The sequence below is a fragment of the Botrytis byssoidea genome (genome assembly GCF_014898295.1).
Source record: "Botrytis byssoidea strain MUCL 94 chromosome Unknown BBYS_015, whole genome shotgun sequence".
In the NCBI taxonomy this organism is placed as follows: Eukaryota; Fungi; Ascomycota; class Leotiomycetes; order Helotiales; family Sclerotiniaceae; genus Botrytis; species Botrytis byssoidea.
In genome coordinates, this window is record NW_024065856.1 from 730,516 (window position 1) to 750,100 (window position 19,585).

The 19,585-nt window shown below is 24.9% G+C and overlaps 3 protein-coding genes across 3 annotated transcripts; 1 reads left to right on the plus strand and 2 right to left on the minus strand.

Moving 5' to 3' along the window:
• Window positions 1–170: 170 nt before the first annotated feature.
• EAE97_007699 (uncharacterized protein) lies at window positions 171–748 on the minus strand (the record flags this gene model as incomplete). Its single annotated transcript, XM_038878213.1, has 3 exons — window positions 171–251; window positions 312–630; window positions 687–748. The coding sequence occupies 3 exons, from the start codon at window positions 746–748 to the stop codon at window positions 171–173; spliced, it is 462 nt and encodes a 153-aa protein (XP_038731051.1).
• Window positions 749–13,971: 13,223 nt separating this feature from the next.
• Window positions 13,972–15,591, plus strand: EAE97_007700 (uncharacterized protein; the record flags this gene model as incomplete). The annotated part of the gene is made up of 2 exons (XM_038878214.1): window positions 13,972–15,399; window positions 15,463–15,591. The coding sequence occupies 2 exons, from the start codon at window positions 13,972–13,974 to the stop codon at window positions 15,589–15,591; spliced, it is 1,557 nt and encodes a 518-aa protein (XP_038731052.1).
• A 131-nt stretch (window positions 15,592–15,722) lies between these two features.
• On the minus strand, window positions 15,723–18,892 carry EAE97_007701 (uncharacterized protein). Its single transcript, XM_038878215.1, has 7 exons — window positions 18,411–18,892; window positions 17,883–18,337; window positions 17,642–17,828; window positions 17,048–17,527; window positions 16,502–16,996; window positions 16,199–16,452; window positions 15,723–16,144 (listed from the first exon to the last, which is right to left on the minus strand). The coding sequence occupies exons 1-6, from the start codon at window positions 18,604–18,606 to the stop codon at window positions 16,223–16,225; spliced, it is 2,043 nt and encodes a 680-aa protein (XP_038731053.1). The 5' UTR covers window positions 18,607–18,892; the 3' UTR covers window positions 15,723–16,144; window positions 16,199–16,222.
• Between the last annotated feature and the right edge of the window lie 693 nt (window positions 18,893–19,585).

Below are 19,585 nucleotides of genomic sequence, written 5' to 3' on the forward strand. Positions count from 1 at the left end.
TACACGGCTGATTGCGGTCCAACGAGTATCAGCAGAAGGTTCCTCATGTAATGTTGCCCAAATCAAATCGATGCATTCGCAAGTCGATTAATGGTGGAGCGACACTTGGGCTGACCATCATGCTTGTATGCTTCCCTTAAGCCTCGGGGCTCATTCTAAATGGTCTCATCTCATGCAAGCTTTGCAGTGCTTTTCTTATGTGAACCAAACAGGCCAAGAAGATAGGCTGAACGTGTCAAGAACAAGAACACCTGCCTCATGTTAGACATTGAATTGCACCACATGAAAAGTACAGATGGGAGTGGTCTTACCGTTACTCCTATATTTCCAAAAGTCATTGAATTCCATTGAGTGACATTTCCGACCCTTTCCCATCCCAAGACACGGTAGGTCACAACAAAATGGCCAATATCACCCAACAAACAAGCAAAGAGATAGTTCCTAACGAATTTCGCCTCCTGCGTACCGCCAAGAATGGCTATCTCTACCATGGCCATCAGAAGATATACCATGCCTAGTTGGAGCGCAACAGCCCGTGCATTATCACTAATTGGTAGGTGACGTGAAATTACAACCTGCTCCTGAATAAACCACTCTGGGGAGATCATCGCAACTGTAAAAGCAGCCACACTATGTCCCAATCAGTATGTTGATGTCAACATTGCAAATGCCAAATACAAACTTACAGTGAAATAGGCTCCAAGACTGTAAAGACAAACTTTGGGAAGAGGGGCAAGATCGAAGCCATGTTTATTGATTGCTGTGCAGATATGGTGGTGTATTGACGTTGAAATCTTTTTGTAGATAAAATAGGACCGTGCCAGTATCTATGTTAAGATCAACCCTTCAGATGTAGTGGTATACTGAAGCTGTTCTGCACTTTCGCAACTTGTGATGGTTAAGAGTATCCATTGAAGAGGGTTAAGTTTGAAGGTGTAGAAGTATTGTAGCTGTATAACAATTTAGTGAATATTTTGATTGAAGGAGGCTAATGCGGGTTGTCCGGAAGGAGAGGGATGGGGTCATTGAAGTTTTATACGAATTTACTAAATGATATCAGATTTAAATATACTTATCTCAATACCCAATAGAATGGATAATTTATTGATTGTTATATCATTTTAATATAAAGGAAACTTTGATTAATATAATATTATGGATATTAAAGAAGACATATCTCTATAATTTTATATTAATGATGAGTATAACGTGATTTATTATTGTATAGGTTATATCAATATGCGAGTTACTTTCATCTCAATTCACTCTCTTTTCTTTCAATAACGTGTTTTATCAGTGTACAGCCTATATCACTATGCAGCTCATTTTCATTCCAATTCACTCTTTTCTCTTTCAATATACATTTTATCAATAATTTATAATAAAGTTAAATAATAAAGAAGCTTATATATTTCTTACTATTGAAATTATTTAAAGAAATAAAAAAATAAGTATATAAAAGATTACAAAGATATATAATATTCTATATATAATATTACAATATCAAATTAATAATATTACTCTTTATTCAAAATATTAATTTATATCTTATAATTTTTTAGAAATAAAAGAAAATATAATTTCTGAATATATATTTGATATAAATATAAGAGGTTTTTTATCTAAATTCAGAAATATAAAAGATATAATAAATCATATTCTTAAATCGAGAGGTGTAAAGTATATTAGAAAGTTTTAAGTATATTAATTTGTAAAATATTGAATCAAATTAAAGGTATATTTTAATTATATTTATAATTTTCAAAAAACTTTCTATAAAGATTCTAAGCTTATTGAAAACCAATTTTAATTAATTACAAATATATAAGCAAAATATAGTATTTTGAATAAGGATTTCTATAATTTTAATGAAATAGGATTTATAATAGGAATTATATGTTCTAAAATAATTATAATTAATATTAAACAAAATAATAGAAACAAAATAATGTAATCAAATAATAGAAAATAAATTATAGCAATTATATATAATAATAATAAAGAGAATAAAGTTATATCCTTATTTCAATAATTCAAAAACAGATTTATTTTTCTAATTAATATATCAAAACCGATTTTCCTATAGATTAAATTATTAAATCTATATTTAATAAATAAATAAACAATAAAACAGATTTAGAATAATTGAAATATTTCAATAAATATATTAAGAATCGAAAAAAGAATAAATATCGAATATTAATATTAAATAAGTATAAAAGCTATAAATCAATATTATTTCAGAATTATTATAAGGAGAATAGGATTAAATATAACGTGTTTTATTAGTGAGTGAATCACTTTCACCTCAATTCATTCTCTCCTCTTTCAATATGCGTTTTATTAACAATCTATAATGAATTCGAATAACTAAAAAGCCTATATACTCCTTACTATTAAAGCTATTCAAAAAAATAAAAAAATAAGTATTCGAAAAGCTATGAAAATATATAATATCCTAAATATAATATTATAATATAAAATCAATAATTCTATTCCTTATTCCAAATATTAATCTAAATCTAATAATCTTTTAGAATTAAAGAAGAATATTATTTCTGAATATATAATTGATATAAATATAAAAGGATTTTTATTTAAATTAAGAAATATAGAAGATATAATGAATTATATTCTTAAATCGAGGGGTACAAATTATATTAAGAAATTTTGGGTATATTGATTTATAAAGTATTAAATTGAATTAAAGATATATTTTAATTATATTTATAACTTTTAAAGAGCTTTTTATAAAGATTCTAAGTTTATTAAAAAATGATTTCGATTAATTGTGAATATACAAGTGAAATATAGTATTTTGGATAACGATTTCTATAATTTTGATGAAATAGACTTTATAATGGATATAATATACTCTGGAATAGTAATAATTAGTATTAAACAAAATAATAGAAGTAAGATAATATAATTAGGTAATAGAGAATAGGCTATAATAATTATATGTGGCAATAGGAAGAATGAAATTATATTTTTATTTTTAATAGTTTAAGAATAGATTTATCTTTCTAATTGATATATTGAAATCGATTTTCCTGTGGATTGAGTTATTAAATCTATATCTAATAAATGGACAAATAATAAGATAGGTTTAAAATAATTGAAATATTTTAATAAATATATTAAAAATTGAAAAAAGAGTAGATATCGAATATTAGTATTAAATAGATATGAAAATCATAAATCAAGAGTTTTTTAAGTATATTATAAAGAGAATAATATTATATATTTAAGTCTATTATTGTATTCAAGTTATTTAATTTAATTATTTAATATAAGCTGTTTTAGTAATCTGAAATGTTTATATGATAATCAAATTGATGGATTTATTAAAATATATATTAATTATATTTCAAAGATTGAATTCTTTATAGCTTTTAAAATTGTATATAAAGAATCAATTACTTTTCAGAATATAAAATTAAAATTTTGAGAAATAGATTTAATTCTATTTAATTCTAAAACTATATTCTCGAAATTAGATATTCGAATTTATACATTTATTCCCCCCTCTTTCAATTTAAATCAATAAATCTTTTAAACTCCTTGTAATCCAATTGAAGCTCTTTTTCAATTAATATTAATTAAATCTCGAATAACTTATTATCAATTAAGCTTTTCTATACCTATATTTGAAATTGTATTAATTTTAGCCAAAAGTATAAAGAGATTAGCTTATAAGAATATACTTTTAAATATAGAGATTTATATATTTCGAAAGACAAATGAGATATTAAGCAAACATTGATATACAAAAAAAACTTAATTATATTAAGAAGAAATATTTATTAAATAAAAGACTTTTAATATATTATTTCAATAAAAGATTGATATTCAGATTTAATACAATAAGTATTAAAAAGGGAGGAATTCTAATAAGGAAGTATCTTTTAATTGATATTATAGTAAATATGAAAAGATAGATTATAATACAAGAATCTATTAAAATGATATAATAGATTCTAGATTATTAGAATCTTTATAATTTCAATCAATTGATATTATTATTATTGAATAATATGATTTTGAATAAATGAATTGAGGTGAAAGTGACCCACTCATTAATATGACCCACTCACTGATAAAACACGTTATATATTTATTATTATATTTAAATTATTTTATTTAATTATTTAATATAAATTATTTTAATAATCTGAAATATTTATATAATATTTAAATTAATGGATTTATTAAGATATATATTAATTATATTTCGAAAATTAAATTCTTTATAATTTTCAAAACTATATATCAAGAATTAATTATAATTCAGAATATAAAATTAGGATTTTAAGAAATAGATTTAATATTTTTCAATTCTAAAACTATATTTTCAAAACTAAATATTCGAATTTGTATATCTATTCCCTCCTTTTTCAATTAAGATTTATAAATCTCTTAAATTTTTTATAATTTAATTGAAGTTTTTTTATAATCAATTTTAATGAAATCTTAAATAATTTATTATTAATTAAGTTTCTTTATATTTATATTTGAAATTATATTAGTTTTAATTAGAAATATAAAAATATTAGGTTATAAAAAAATATTTTTGAATATCAAGATTTATATACTTCAAAAAATAAATAAAGTATTAAATAAATATTAATATATATAAAACACTCAATTATATTAAAAAGAAATATTTATTAAATAAAAGATTTTTAATATATTATTTCAATAAAAGATTAATATTTAGATTCAATATAATAAATATTAATAAAAAAGAAATTCTAATAAAAAAATATTTTCTAATTAATATTATAATAAATATAGAAAGACCAAATATAATATAAGAATTTATCAAAATAATATAATAGATCATAGATTATTAAAATCTTAAAAGTTTTAATTAATTGATTTAATAATTATAGAAAAATATGAATTTGAAAGTATATATTGGGGTGAAAGTAGACTGCATAGTGATATAGGCCATACACTGATAAAACACGTTATGTGTTTTTATTAATAATCTATAATAAATTTGAATAATCAAGAAGTCTATATACTCCTTACTATTAAAATTATTCAAAAAGATGAAAAAACAAGTATTTGAAAGATTATAAAGATATATAATATCTTGAATATAATATTATAATATAGAATTAATAGTATTACTTTTTATTCCAAATATTAATCTAAATTTTATAATCTTTTAGAACTAAAAGATCATATTATTTCTGAATATATAATTAATATGGAAATAAAAGGATTTCTATTTAAAATAAGAAATATAAAAGATATAGTGAATTATATTTTTGAATTAAAGAATATGAAATATATTAAGAAACTTTAGGTATATTGATTTATAAAATATTGAATTGAATTAAAGATATATTTTAATTATATTTATAATTTTCAAAAGATTTTTTATAAAGATTTTAAATTTATTAAAAAAAATGATTTCAATTAATTAAAAATTTATAAGTGAAATATAGTATTTTAAATAGTAATTTTTATAATTTCAATAAAATAGATTTTATAATAGATATAATATATTCTAGAATAATAATAATTAATATTAAACAAAATAATAAAAGTAAGGTAATATAATCAAGTAATAAAGAATAAATTATAATAATTATATATAATAATAAAAAGAGTAAAATTATATCCCTATTTTTAATAGTTCAAAAATAGATTTATTTTTTTAATTGATATACTGAAACTGATTTTTTTATGAATTAGATTATTAAAATTATATTTAATAAATAATGAAATAATAAAATAGATTTAGAATAATTAAAACATTTTAATAAATATATTAAGAATTAAAGAAAGAATAAATATCGAATATTAGTATTAAATAAATATAAAAATTATAAATCAAAAGTCTTTTAAATATATTATAAAAAGAATAATATTATATATTTAGATTTACTATTATATTTAAATTATTTAATTTAATTATTTAATATAGATTATTTTAATAATTTAAAATGTTTATATAATAACTAAATTAATAGATTTGTCACGGGTTCAATACGTAGCTATGTGGATGCCTTAGGCATCCGCTATCCATACAGTCAGCGCCTTTTTGCTTTCTTCTTTACTTCTTATAGAATATTATATATTTTATTTAATATCTATCTTCTATACTATAATAGTATATTCTATTTTACAAAAGAGTTTTATTGTAGCAAAAACAATCCAATTTTGAAAAGAAATTCTTTGTTTTTGTTTTCATTTATTCAAGGCAGATCTTTTTATAGTTTTTATAATCTTTTATACTTTTTATACTTTTTATATTTCTTTATTTTCGTTTTTATTTTTGTCTTTATTTTCGTCTTTATTTTTATTTTTATTTTTGTTTTTGTTTTTGTTTTTGTTTTATTCTTTTTTTCTATTATAATTGATATATCAAGTATTTTGAGCATTAATTTATTATTATCTATTTTATTTGAGATATTTAAAACTAAAATCAATAATGCTTTTAATCAATAATAATGGATTATAGAAAAACTATTTAGTCTTTAAAATCATAAATTTTACAGCCCTTTTCCTTTATTGATATTAATATAAGATTAATAGGATTATCTTAATTATTATATAATATTATTAATTATATATTTAATTCATTTTTTATTATTTAATAAATATTTGAATAAGATTTGATTATAAAGTATTTCTTCAAGATTATTATAAAAAATCAATTAAATATTCAATTTCAATTAATTTAATTATTATAATCTCAATTTGTATAAAATCTATTAAATACTTTTGTTCAAAGTGGAATTAATTAATAATAAACTTTAAAAAACCCTAAATCTCTTTAAAAAGAGAAAATAGAATTAATATCTTAATAAAAGAAATATACTATTTGAAAATAAGATTTACAAATCTATTAAATAATCAATCCAATTATTTTCAATATAAAAAAAAGTTTTTATATTTAATCTTTTTTATTAATAATTATATATATTAAAAGAAATTGATTAATATAAATAATATTATTAATAGAATCTTAATCCATATTATTAATAATTTCTTTTTTAATAAGTTTAATAGACTTTATATTTTAATCAATATAGTATATAAAGTCTTAATTTAATTTAATAAATTTAAAATAATTAATAAAATATCTTTTTTAATCTTTTATATTTAATTAAAATATTTTAGTATAATATATTACAAATAATTATATAAAATAATTGTAATAATAAAAACAAAGATTTTCTACAATTTTTAATAATTATTTATATAAGATTTCAATCTTTGTTCTTTTATTGATATCAAAAATTGAAAATAGAAATTTGAAATTTGAAATTAGAATTTATAAGAAAATAAATATCTTTTAGAATCAAAAATGAATTCGAGTTTTATATAATCTTATATATTCCTAATTAATATATTATCTATTATATTAATATTATTTAATTCTATAAATCTCAATATTTTCAAAATATAAAATCAATAATAAAAAAAGGAATATCAATTTAATTTCTACCATTATTATAAGAAACCTAATTATTCAATATAAGATTATAATATCAAGAAATAAATGAATATATAATAAACAACTAAAAAAAACTTTAGATTTATAAATTTTTGTAAAGGTTTTAATAATTATAGCTTATATCGAAATATTTCCATTAATTGAAATAATTAATATTTTAATTAATATTTTAATAATCAAAAAGGATTTTATAATTAAAACGATTTTTAGGAATATAATTCTTGGAATAATTATAACAATAATAATAATAATCAAAATAACCCTAAATCTTATTAGTAATTTAATATATTTTATAATTATATTAAAAGTGATTTTTTATTATTTTTTGAAAATGATTTTAATATATTTATACAAAATATAGCTTTATTATCTATTTAATCCAATCTATATGATTTTTCAGGAAATATATTATTTTTATAATAAATTGTTTACAGAAATTATTTAAGAATAAAAAATAAATAAAATGTATTATAATTAATATAAAGTCTTTATAACTTAGTTTTATAAATAATAAATCTTTATTTATTTAAATTATTATATTTCTAATATATAATTCTTTTTTTAATATAATTAGTTTTATTGATAATAAATATTCCAAAAAAGCCTTTATTAATTATATCTTTATTGAAAACTATAAGATATAGATCTAAATTCTATTATATTGATAAAAACTTCATTTAATAGATAATAAAATAATAAATATTATTTTTAATTATTTTATTATAAAAATAGTTATAAATCTATATTATAAAATCTAGCTATTTTTTATTATCATTTTTTTTTTAGAAATATTAATTATTTTCGGGTTGCTTTAACTCCAATATTATAATCTCTTTATAAATTGATTTAAAATAATTCTTTTTTTTATATTAATTTATTACATTATAAGATATTACTCCTAAAACTCTTTAAATATAATATAAACCCTAATAATAAACTTACCCCAATTAATATCAAATTTTACTAGAATTTTAAAAAAACCTTTAATCAAAATTAATTCTATTGAAATTTGAAGAGAATCAAATAAGAATCAAAAGATTATTTATTAATATTTATATATAAAGAATAATACTAAAAATAAAAGCTATATTTTATTATCTTCTTTAAAATATTCAAATAAAGATTATAATATTACTATAAATAAAATATTTATAGAAAAAATAAATTATTATTATATTAGAATTTATAAAAAAGGAGTATATATATAAATCCAAATAATCAATAATTGTTTTAGTATTTATTCAATTTCAATCAAAAAGATTATTGAATTATATTATTATAATTCTAATTTATAACAAAACCTATTATTATTATTTTTTATTTTAATATCAAATGTATAATTATTTAAAAAAAACTCTAATATAAAGAATATCTATTAACTTTATATTACAAGCTTTATTTCCTTTTATTAATAAAATAATATTCAAACAATCTAGTTCATTTAGAATAAATTGAATTGGATTATATTTATAAAATCAATAATTCTAAAAACAACTTTTTTTTTAAATTTTATTAGTTTTGAAGATAAGGAATATAAGAGTATTCTATAAAATAATAGAAATCTTTATAAAATCTTTATATAATTATTTTTATATTTATATAATTTTATTCTCGATTATTATAAATCAATTTATTTATAACAAATCTTGAAAATAAATATTTTAAATTTTTTATTAAAAAATCTAAATTTAATAATATTAATATATAAAAAAAACTTTTTTATTGATTATAAAATAAACTATTTATATTTCTTTTCCAAAATATTGATATTCTTTTATTATATTGAATCTGAAATTACAAAATCAAATTAATATTTAGAAAAAAGTTTTTTTATTTTAAGAATTAATTATTTTTGTTATTTGAATTATAAATAATTTATAAATAAATCAATAATAATTTTAATAAAGATTTTATTTATAAATCTAGATTCTATAATATTATATCTTTATTTTTAGTTGTAAAGTCTAATAATAATATATATATTTATTAAAATTATTATAAATTAAATAATATTATAATAAAGAATCGATATCTTTTTCTAATTATTTATAAAATTTGAATATATTTTGTAATATTAAGATATATATTAAATTAGATATTATTATTGTTTTTAATAAGATATGAACTATAAAGAGTGATAAATAGAAGATAGTATTTATTATTCGCTTTAAACTTTTTGAATCCTTAATTATATTATTCGATTTTTATAATACCCTAATTTCTTTTTAATATTATATTAATTATACTTTATTGATAAATTTAATAAATATTATATCATCTATTTCGATAATATTCTTATATATTTAGCGGATATATTTGAATATAGAGATTATATTTAAAATATAGTATAGAAATTAATTAATATTAGTTTTTAAATTGATATTAATAAATACAAATTCAAAATTATTTTAATATAATATTTAGAATTAATTATTATAATTAAAGATATATAAATAGATTTAAATAAAATTATTATTATTATCTCCTAAAAATAGTTTTTTTCTATAAAAGATTTATAATAATTTCTGGGATTTATTAATTTCTATTAATAATCTATATAAAACTTTTTAAAAATCTATTAATTATTTAATAATTTAATACAAAAGGATTTAATATAGATTTGAAAGACTAATTAAAGAAATATTTTTTTTATATTTAAAAACTCTTTTATTATAATATTAATTCTTATTTATTTTAATTATAATAAAAAAACAATTTTGGAAATAGATATATTAAATTAAGTATTTAATAATATTCTTTTATAATACAATTCAAATAATATACTTTAATCTATAATTTATTTTTCCTTAAAATATTCAATAATTAAATATAATTATAAGATCTATAATAAAAAACTTTTTATAATTATCAAATCTATAAAAAAATAGTATTCAAAGTTTTAAGATTTCTAATATCAATTCGAAATCCTTATCAATTATAAGAATCTCGAATATTTTATAATTATAAAGATATTCAATTAATAATAAATCTATTAATCTAAATTTCTTTTTTAATATAATTTCTGTATTATTTATTAATTAGGATTTAAGATTATTCAATTAAATATTTTAAATTATAAATAAAAGAATCAACCCGATTTTGTAATAAGGAATAATAAGTATTTTAAGAATAAAGAATATATAATTCTATTAATAAATAAATTTAATATTAATCTTTATAATAAATTAATAAATTAATCAATATTATATATAAGAAATTAAATATAATTCAATAGCTAATTACTATAATCGAAAATCCATTTATTTAAAAATGATCTATAGTTTTCAAAAAGATATTATATATTTTTATATAAGATTGTATTCTAATTGATTATAAGATTTATTATTATAAAAGACTATAAATTCTATTAGATAATAAATTGAAAATCCAAATAATTTATAGAATACATTCCTTTAATTCTATAGAATACTCTAAAAGAATTAAAATAATCGATTTTATTTTTCGAATCTATTAATAATCTTAAATATATTAGAAAATTGTTATATATATTTAAATATATTAACTTTATATATATATTAAATCTTTTAAATCAATTTTATTTGATTTTCTATATTTTTTACTAATTCTATTCAAAATCTAATTAAATATTTTAATAAAATATATCACTCTATTTCCTATTTATATATATTATAACTTTAATTATAAATATATTTTGATTATTATATACTATTTAATTAAAATATAATACTTTAATATATATATATTAATTATAAATAAATTTATCAATATCTTTATTAATTATATTTATATACTATATAATCTACTAAATAATATAATTTCTAATTAAAGAATATAATTCATTTTCAGGTTTTGATTTTAATTATTAAAATACTTAATAATTATATTTAAATACTTTTCAATTTTTTATTTATAAATAAATAATTAAATAAAAAGAGTAAACTTATTTTTAAAATAATATTTCTATATTTTTGTAAACTTTTATTAAAATAATTAAATATAATAATTATTATTAACTAAATTCGCTTTAAATAATATAATATCTGAGATTACAAAATACTTTTTATTCTTTATTAATTATAGATTTAATTTATATTTCAGAATTAAGTTTAATAAACTATATTTATTAGAAATAATATTAATATAAAAACACAAATTTTTTAAAAATAATAAGATTATTAAAAGAATGAAATGGATTTTATTTTAATTATAGATTTTAATTCAATAAACAATTACAATTTACAAAGAGAATATAAATCAATATCAAACTAATTCACTTCGATATAATATTGAATAAAGAGTTTTTATTAATATTAGAAATATAAAAACTTTTCAAAAAATAAAAAAGTTAGATAATCACTAGATCGAATTATATAAGATTTTAAAAGTCTATTTATACTTTTGTTTTATTCAATTACTAAAAAACATTTATATTTTTCTGATTTTTTATTATTTCCTTTTTTTTCTAATTAATAACAAAAAGCGATTCTCTATACAAATAGCAATTAATAAATCAAAATTAGTTATAATCAGGAATAGAGTTTTCAAAAGAAAGAATAATAAAAACGAATTAATATAAAAATGGATTTTCAAAGAAATTATAAATAATTATAATAAAGATAACTATTATTATTTAATCAAATAGAAATATTATATCCCTATTTAACAATCAGTTTCAGATTTGAAAAAGAATAAAAAGCTTTTAGCTGAATATTATTATATATACTCTAAGAAACCTAGATTATTGAAATAAGTTCTGAAAAACTTTATAATAAAAACAATCCTTTTGCTAATATCAGTAATTGATATAATAATAGAATCAATAATTCAAAAATTAATTTAATAAAAAAAAACTAGATTTTTTTAAAACAAAAAATAAACAGGTTTTAATTGAATTTGAAAGAAATTAAAAAAAAATCAAAAAATAATTAAAAAAGAATCAAAAAAGAATCAAAAAAGGATCAGAAACAAAAATAAGAATAATTTTATTTGTTTACAAAGGGAAATAATGAAAAATTATTTATTTTCTTTGTTTATTTGATTTAAAATATTATAATAAATATTGTGATACTAATTCTTCTATTTACTTAGAATAAACAAGTTATTAAAGGAAGGTACTATTACAGGTTCAATATATAGCTATATGGATACCTTAGGCATTCGTTATTCATATAGTCAGTATCTCTTTGTCTCCTTCTTTACTCCTTGTAGAATATCATACATCTTACCTAGTGTCTATCTCCTGCACCGTGATAAGATTTATCAAAATATATATTAATTATATTTCAAAAATTGAATTCTTTATAACTTTTAAAACTATATATAAAGAATCAATTAACTCTCAAAATATAAAATCAGGACTTTGAAAAATAAATTTAATCTCATTTAATCCTAAAGTTATTTTCTCGAAATTAGATATTCGAATTTGTACATCTATTCTCTCCTTTTTTGATCTAAATTAATAAACTTCTTAAACTTTTTATAATTGAATTGAAATTCTTTTTTAATCAATATTAATTAAATCTCAAATAATTTATTATCAATTAAGTTGTTTTATATCTATATTCGAGATTATATTAACTTTAATTAAAAATATAAGAAGATTAGCTTATAAAAGTACACTTTTAAATATAGAAATTTATATATTTTAATAAATAAATCAGATATTAAATAAACATTAATTTATAAAAAAACTTAAATATATTAAAAAGAAATATCTATTAAATAAAAAGCTCTTAATATATTATGTTAATAAAAATTAATATTTAGATTTAATATAATAAATATTAGAAAAAAGAAATTCTAATAAAGAAATATTTTTTAGTTGATATCATAATAAATACAAAAGGATTAAATATAATATAAGAATTTGTTAAAATAATATAATAGATTCTAGATTATTGTAATTATTATAATTTTAATTAATTGATTTCATAATTATTGAATAATATAACTTTGAAAGAGTGAATTGAGGTGAAAGTGATCCACATATTGATATAATCTGTATACTAATAAGTCACATTATCGGATTTTTTCCCTTCTCTTTATTTAATAACTAAATATTTCTCAATAATAAGCCAAGAATGTTATATGATATACAGTCGCATTTTCTAATGAATTTTTTTATATATAAGTAATATATTTATAGAAATGATCGAGTATCAATTTCAATAGAGTTGGATAGTATTGATTTTCATCCACTAGTAACGTGCGGAGATATTTATTCTTAGTAATTATGTGTGACTGGTGAGGCTCATCATCTGGAACGAACTAGATTGAAAAGTTATTGAAACTTATTAATAAAGTTCACATCATAGATCATTTCATCTATCTATGAATAATCTATCACTTTCCCTCGTTACAATCTTTCATTCTTCCATTCTTCCATTCTTGACTCTGGTCTCTTGTTTCTGGGCCAATTTCTTTTGTATTCTCTACATACTCATTCCTTATCATACAAGAGAGCAATTGCCAATCTCAACGTCTTCACAATATGTCGGTTCCATGACAACATAATGCGTACAACTATTGAGCCCCATTTAATGTCTATTCTTAATAACGATGCATCTGAAGCCATCACAGCCCCCCCCTCTTTAGAACTTCCTCCATTGCACGATCGAAACATTCTGCAAACTTCTCACCGACCGCTTGTTTTGGAACCCAATGCTGGAACACGATCTGGTGAGCCATCATCACAAGTATCGCAGCATTCCTCCTCCATTGCTCCAATTGACGACAATGAAGTCAATTATCGAGACTCAGAAGAGGGTTTGCGAGTAGGAAATGCGGGGATGGGAAAGGACATTAGTGCGACTGAACGAACATTGGGTAGTTCTTCTCCGCAATCTCTGCGAAAGATTTTAGATGACAATACTGGCAACGCAAGACCACTACATCCCAAAAAGCAACAGCATAGGGAGAATGGGATTGATGAGTTTGTTCAATTGCCTAGACCACCCAAAAAGCAAAGATCAAACAAACAAGTAGTGCCCCCTATTATCATCGGCTTGCATGAACCGCCCCCTCAGGCTGCCTTGTTCCCGCCTATCGCATCAAGCTCATTTCACGATAGTCATGGGAGAAATACCCTGAATGCTTTGGCCCCCAAAGTCACAGAAATGAGAGAGGACTTGAAAACAGATGGTGTGATCGTAGCGATGACCCAGGAAGTCTTGGGCCAGAAACCAAGTACGAAGAAAAAGAGAAAAAACGTCAAGACAAGAAACAAGTGGTCCGAACACGAGACGAACAACCTACTGCTTGGTGTGGATAAGTATGGCGTGGGGAAGTGGATGGACATATTGGAAGATCCCAATTTTACTTTCAACAATAGGTCAGGAGTAGACCTGAAAGATCGCTTTAGGACTTGTTGCCCAGAAGAACTTAGAGCTGGAAGCCGCAATTCCAGAAACCATCATACTAGTACCAAGGCAGAGAGTGCAAAGGCACAGCCAAAAACGGAATTGGTAACTTTCGACCCATTAACCGGAGATTTCATGACTGGTGATTACCAAGAGGCTGATGAGAATGTGTCAAACTCTGGTTCAAATCCTGGGCGAAAGCCTCGAAACCATCGGAGAAATCTTACAGACCTTCAAGAGCTAGGAATAAGAAGGCCATTCAAAGAGTCAGATCGGAGGAAGAAACGTCCCTTCTCGAGCCAAGACGATCGTGAAATTAGAGAAGGTTATAATATTTACGGGCCTGCGTGGACAAGGATACAGAGAGATCCCCAATTCAACCTTCAGGACCGACAGCCTACTGATCTTAGAGATCGCCTGCGGAACAAGCATCCCGAACTGTTTCGATCCGGGGAGGATGATACTACTCGGACAGCATTACAGTCTCAGAGCAAGCCTACACAGGCCGAGGACCTGTCCAACACATCTAATCACGCTACAATCGATTCAACTACATTTGCTTTGAATCATGATATTTTAAAGGTACAGTTACCATCCATCTTATTCCAGTTTCCCACTTAAGAATCTTCCATTAACACCAAATAGCCTACCGCAGAACATACGGACAGCTTGTCATTCTCGCAGTCTTTCGATTGGCCTCCACCCCCATTCCCTTATATTGGCGAGATGGATATTTCTCGACTACTGGAAGACCAAAACCAATGGACATCGTAACCGGCCAAAAAGCTTCATTAGAGGAAATGAAGTAATTAACGCGAAGCCCAGCTACAACGATTGACTTGTAATCCTTTTAAGTAAGCCCACCGACTTATTCATGACTCACTACACTCGCCGATCCACTTCCACCCTGCGTGCATACAACCGCTTTTTTAGATAGCACGGACACCGAGAGACGAGTGTTGCACCGTGATTCCTCTATTCACAAAATGCCAAATTATAATAATGGATGACTTGTCTTCTCACTTCTTATAGATCATGATTTGAAGGTGTCGCCCCAGAATGGTGCGGGCAGCAAGCGTAATTGACACAAACCAGTCTGTCAGCGGGTCCTCTATATTTGTCGCATAAGTATCTACAACTTTAAAAATATTGAGCTTACGTTAATTATACACGCACGATGGGGCACACGCTGTACAGTGGTACTGTTGCAGCTTTCATGTGGTTTTCAGACGAATATTGAAGCATTTATATAACTAGATACCATTGTGAATAGCTCCGAGTTTCGAAGATGGCAGGATTTATGATACTGGGAAATCCTAAAAGAAGTCTAATACGTCAATATCTAACCACTCCTAACAGTACATCGCCCAGAACTACGAACTGCGAATTTCCTCCTGGATATGCCCTAATCGTCATCGTCGTTTTCATCGTCATCAGCATTCGGCAGTAGACTGTTGAGGTGTCGAATCCTTTCATTGCGCTCTAAGTGGGCCGGGTAAAGGTGAGAATCATGTTCTAACTTCGCATTTACCCTTAATCCCATTTTAGGCTCGGCTTCATCGTCTTCAGCACCCTCATTCCAAGAATGGGTGGTGACGGTGCCCTGCTCAGTACCATAACCGTTCCACGCAGATGCTGAAATTTGTTAGCCGAAAAGAATCAGTGTGGGAATAGGTGGACCTACCAGCGATCATGGGAGCAGTGGGATGCCAACTAGCATCTCTAACTACTGTTTTCCACCTCGGACTATTTACTTCATCTATATCATCACGCCATCCTCCATGCCATCCCCCGTGCCATTGACCAGGTGGGGGTGGCCTTGTATTCTTTGTTGCCTGGAAAACATCGACTTTGCCCGCAAGCGTTGCATCCATATTCCATATGTATACTTTACCGTCTTCACTTCCAGAATAGACATATCTTGAATTAGTACTTCCAGGCGGAGAGAAATGGCATCTAATCAGTGTTCGCATTACCCTGTGGCCCCTGAATGTGACCAAAGAATTATCGTTTTTATCATGGTACCAATCATCTTCATCATAACGTCCCCAGCGATAATCAAAGTTTGTTCCCGGGCGACGTTCATTTGCCCTGATGTTGGAAAACTGAGCCGAACTCATGACCATACGCAAGTCCCATAGCTTCATGCTCTGGTCTTTACCATTGCTGAGGATATAGCCTTAATTTTTTCAGTGTACCGTTCTTGAACATTCAAGTATGAAAAACTTACGACCGTCCCCTTTGCTATCGAGATACGTTAATCCCTCAATGTGACCAATAAATGCACCCGCTTCTCGACTATCGCCCATGCTCCTCGTATCCCACACCTTGATAGTTGTATCATCTGATCCAGAGTAAAGGATATGAGGCGATGACTTGTCAGCAAAACATACTGCATTGACATCTTCATCATGCCCAAAAATCCTATGAAGTGGACGTCGACTTTCTATGTCATATACAACAATGGAACCGCCTGTAGTTCCGGCAACAAGCTCACGTCCATCACCAGAAAATCTAATTGACCAAATACCAAATGACCCTCGCCGGTCGAGCCTAGGATTTCGGAAACCAGTGCCAGGATCACCTAGCTCCAGATTATAGGGATCTCCCATATCATTTGGATCTGTCGGAGCGAGACAAACCGTGCTACGTATGGAGGTGTAAGCGAGATATTTGTTGTCAGGGCTCAGTGAAGCATCAGTAAGGGTCCCTAATGACTGTCAATACTTAAGATTGTCTACGGATTTGATGGGAGCTAACGGAGACGCGGATGAATTATGTGTTGGGACCGAAATAAGCCATGATACAAAAAGGTTGCACTTACATTGCCCATAAGGGTAGCTTACAGTCTTATAGTACCGCCACTTATAAGGGTTTGATGTATCATACATGCGGACTTTAAAATCCTTGGTGACGGCAAAGAAGAAGTTGCCGTCATCCGAAAATTGACCTGAATAAACGGGATCATCGTAATTGATTATAGTATCGGCATTCGAGGATGGCAGCATTTCCTGGGATTCTATTAGTATGCTGCCTGAAAATATGCCTGCCTATGTGCCACTCACTTGTGCCATTGTTCTCCGATTTATCACCTGGGTTGCAAAGTTCCCTGATGCTATCTCGCGATCTAATATTCTTCTTGCCAAACGTTTTCGTCCCTTCATGCGATCATCTCTGCCTGGAGTTTGTGCATCATTGGATCCAAAATCACCCGACGCCATTAGTTCTTCTCCAACAGTGCTTGGCACTTTAGGGAACCTATTCGGATCAGGTGTACTTCTCCTTCGCCTCCGTGGCCACAAGGCGAGCTCGTCCTCGTCGAGGTCAGTGGTAAAGCGTATAATGTTCCGAACATCTGGATGGGCGGCCAACACCCGTAGAAGATATCGTGTTCGTGTAGCTAAATGGAACCGGAGTATAAGCCAGATGGTATGGAGCAAAGTGAAGGATGTGTAGGTCTCACTGTGATCGACTGCGGTGGCACCTTCGTCTTCATCGTCCTCAATTTCAACTTGCACATCTGAAAGATTGGCAACATATGTCAGTAAAATCTCACTTGGAGAGTTTCAAATCCAATGACAGTCTAGACTTACCGAAACCAACTTCATCGTCGTCATCATCATCAATCTCATCATCCTCATCCTGCCCGTCGGCATAATCATCGTCTGCATTTTCATCTTCTCCGTCGTCTCGTTCTTCCTCCATAAGGTTTATATCATCTCCCGCTCCACTCCCGGTCGTAGAATTATCTGACGGGGAGGCACCTGATACGGCTCTTTGGGAAGCCATTGAGAGTAGTAGAGTATGAGTAAATCAACAGGCCTATTTTCCAATGCTTCTTCGGAGCAGAACAACAAAAAGCAAAATTTTCAATAGTATTGTATGGAGTAGTGAACAATGTAGGTGGCAAAGAGAGAGAGGTAGCTATTCCACGACAATGCACTACTGGGTGCACTTCAAATTCATTTCAGACGGATCTATATTTCTTGTGGATTGAATGATAGTGATGTTTATCACCTGTTGATTAGTATCAGTATTTGGTATAGACTTGTCTGGATCAGACATATATCAGAATTGAAGCTTACTGCACAAGATGTATTGGTACAAGGGAAAGTGTAGTGATATCATGAGATGAGGATGCTTTGTCAGTGGGGTGGAGTAGTGGAAAGAGGGTCATTATTCTTATCAGTACCTCGGAGTTTCTTATCACATGTACTTAAATCCATTTAAATCCGATAACGACGATTTCCAAATATATTCTCGAAATTAATTGTCAAGAAGTATATATCCTCGAAATGTATTCTCATCCTTTCATGTTGTCCAGTACAACTGGATATCTGAGCTCGAGCTTAGGTATTATCTGAATAGTCACACTCGACCATAACGAGTATAACGCCATATTATCGTCCAGTTTGTCTTTTCAATACATCTCGCGCTAGCAATGACTAGGTACCTAGCTTAACTACCTATGTAGGTACTTGATCTATTCTCCTCGATTTTGGTATCGAGCATCCACCCCCTCAAGCATTATTATCCCCTCATTAACCTTTCTCTGCCTTTCTCTACCCTTCAATATCTGTGTTATACCCCAAGTCACCATTGTTGCACTTCCTTACATCCTTACATCCTTCCTTCTTTCTGTTCACATTTTCTCAACCCACCACCCTGGGAGCTTCTGACAAACTGCTAAACATTACACCATCCAATGAGGGAGTAATATGCCTTCCCTGTATTAGAAACACCAGTTGGGAGTGGCCCCCGTTATGTG

Excerpts from the sequence above, each read along its gene's own strand:
- EAE97_007701 (XM_038878215.1), bottom strand. The coding sequence starts at position 18,606 with ATGGCTTCCCAAAGAGCCGTATCAGGTGCCTCCCCGTCAGATAATTCT. Across the intron at positions 17,829-17,882 it reads ATCGGAGAACAATGGCACAA|GAAATGCTGCCATCCTCGAA; the intron begins GTGAGTGGCACA and ends ATAGAATCCCAG. Across the intron at positions 16,997-17,047 it reads CGATAGCAAAGGGGACGGTC|GCTATATCCTCAGCAATGGT; the intron begins GTAAGTTTTTCA and ends GAAAAAATTAAG.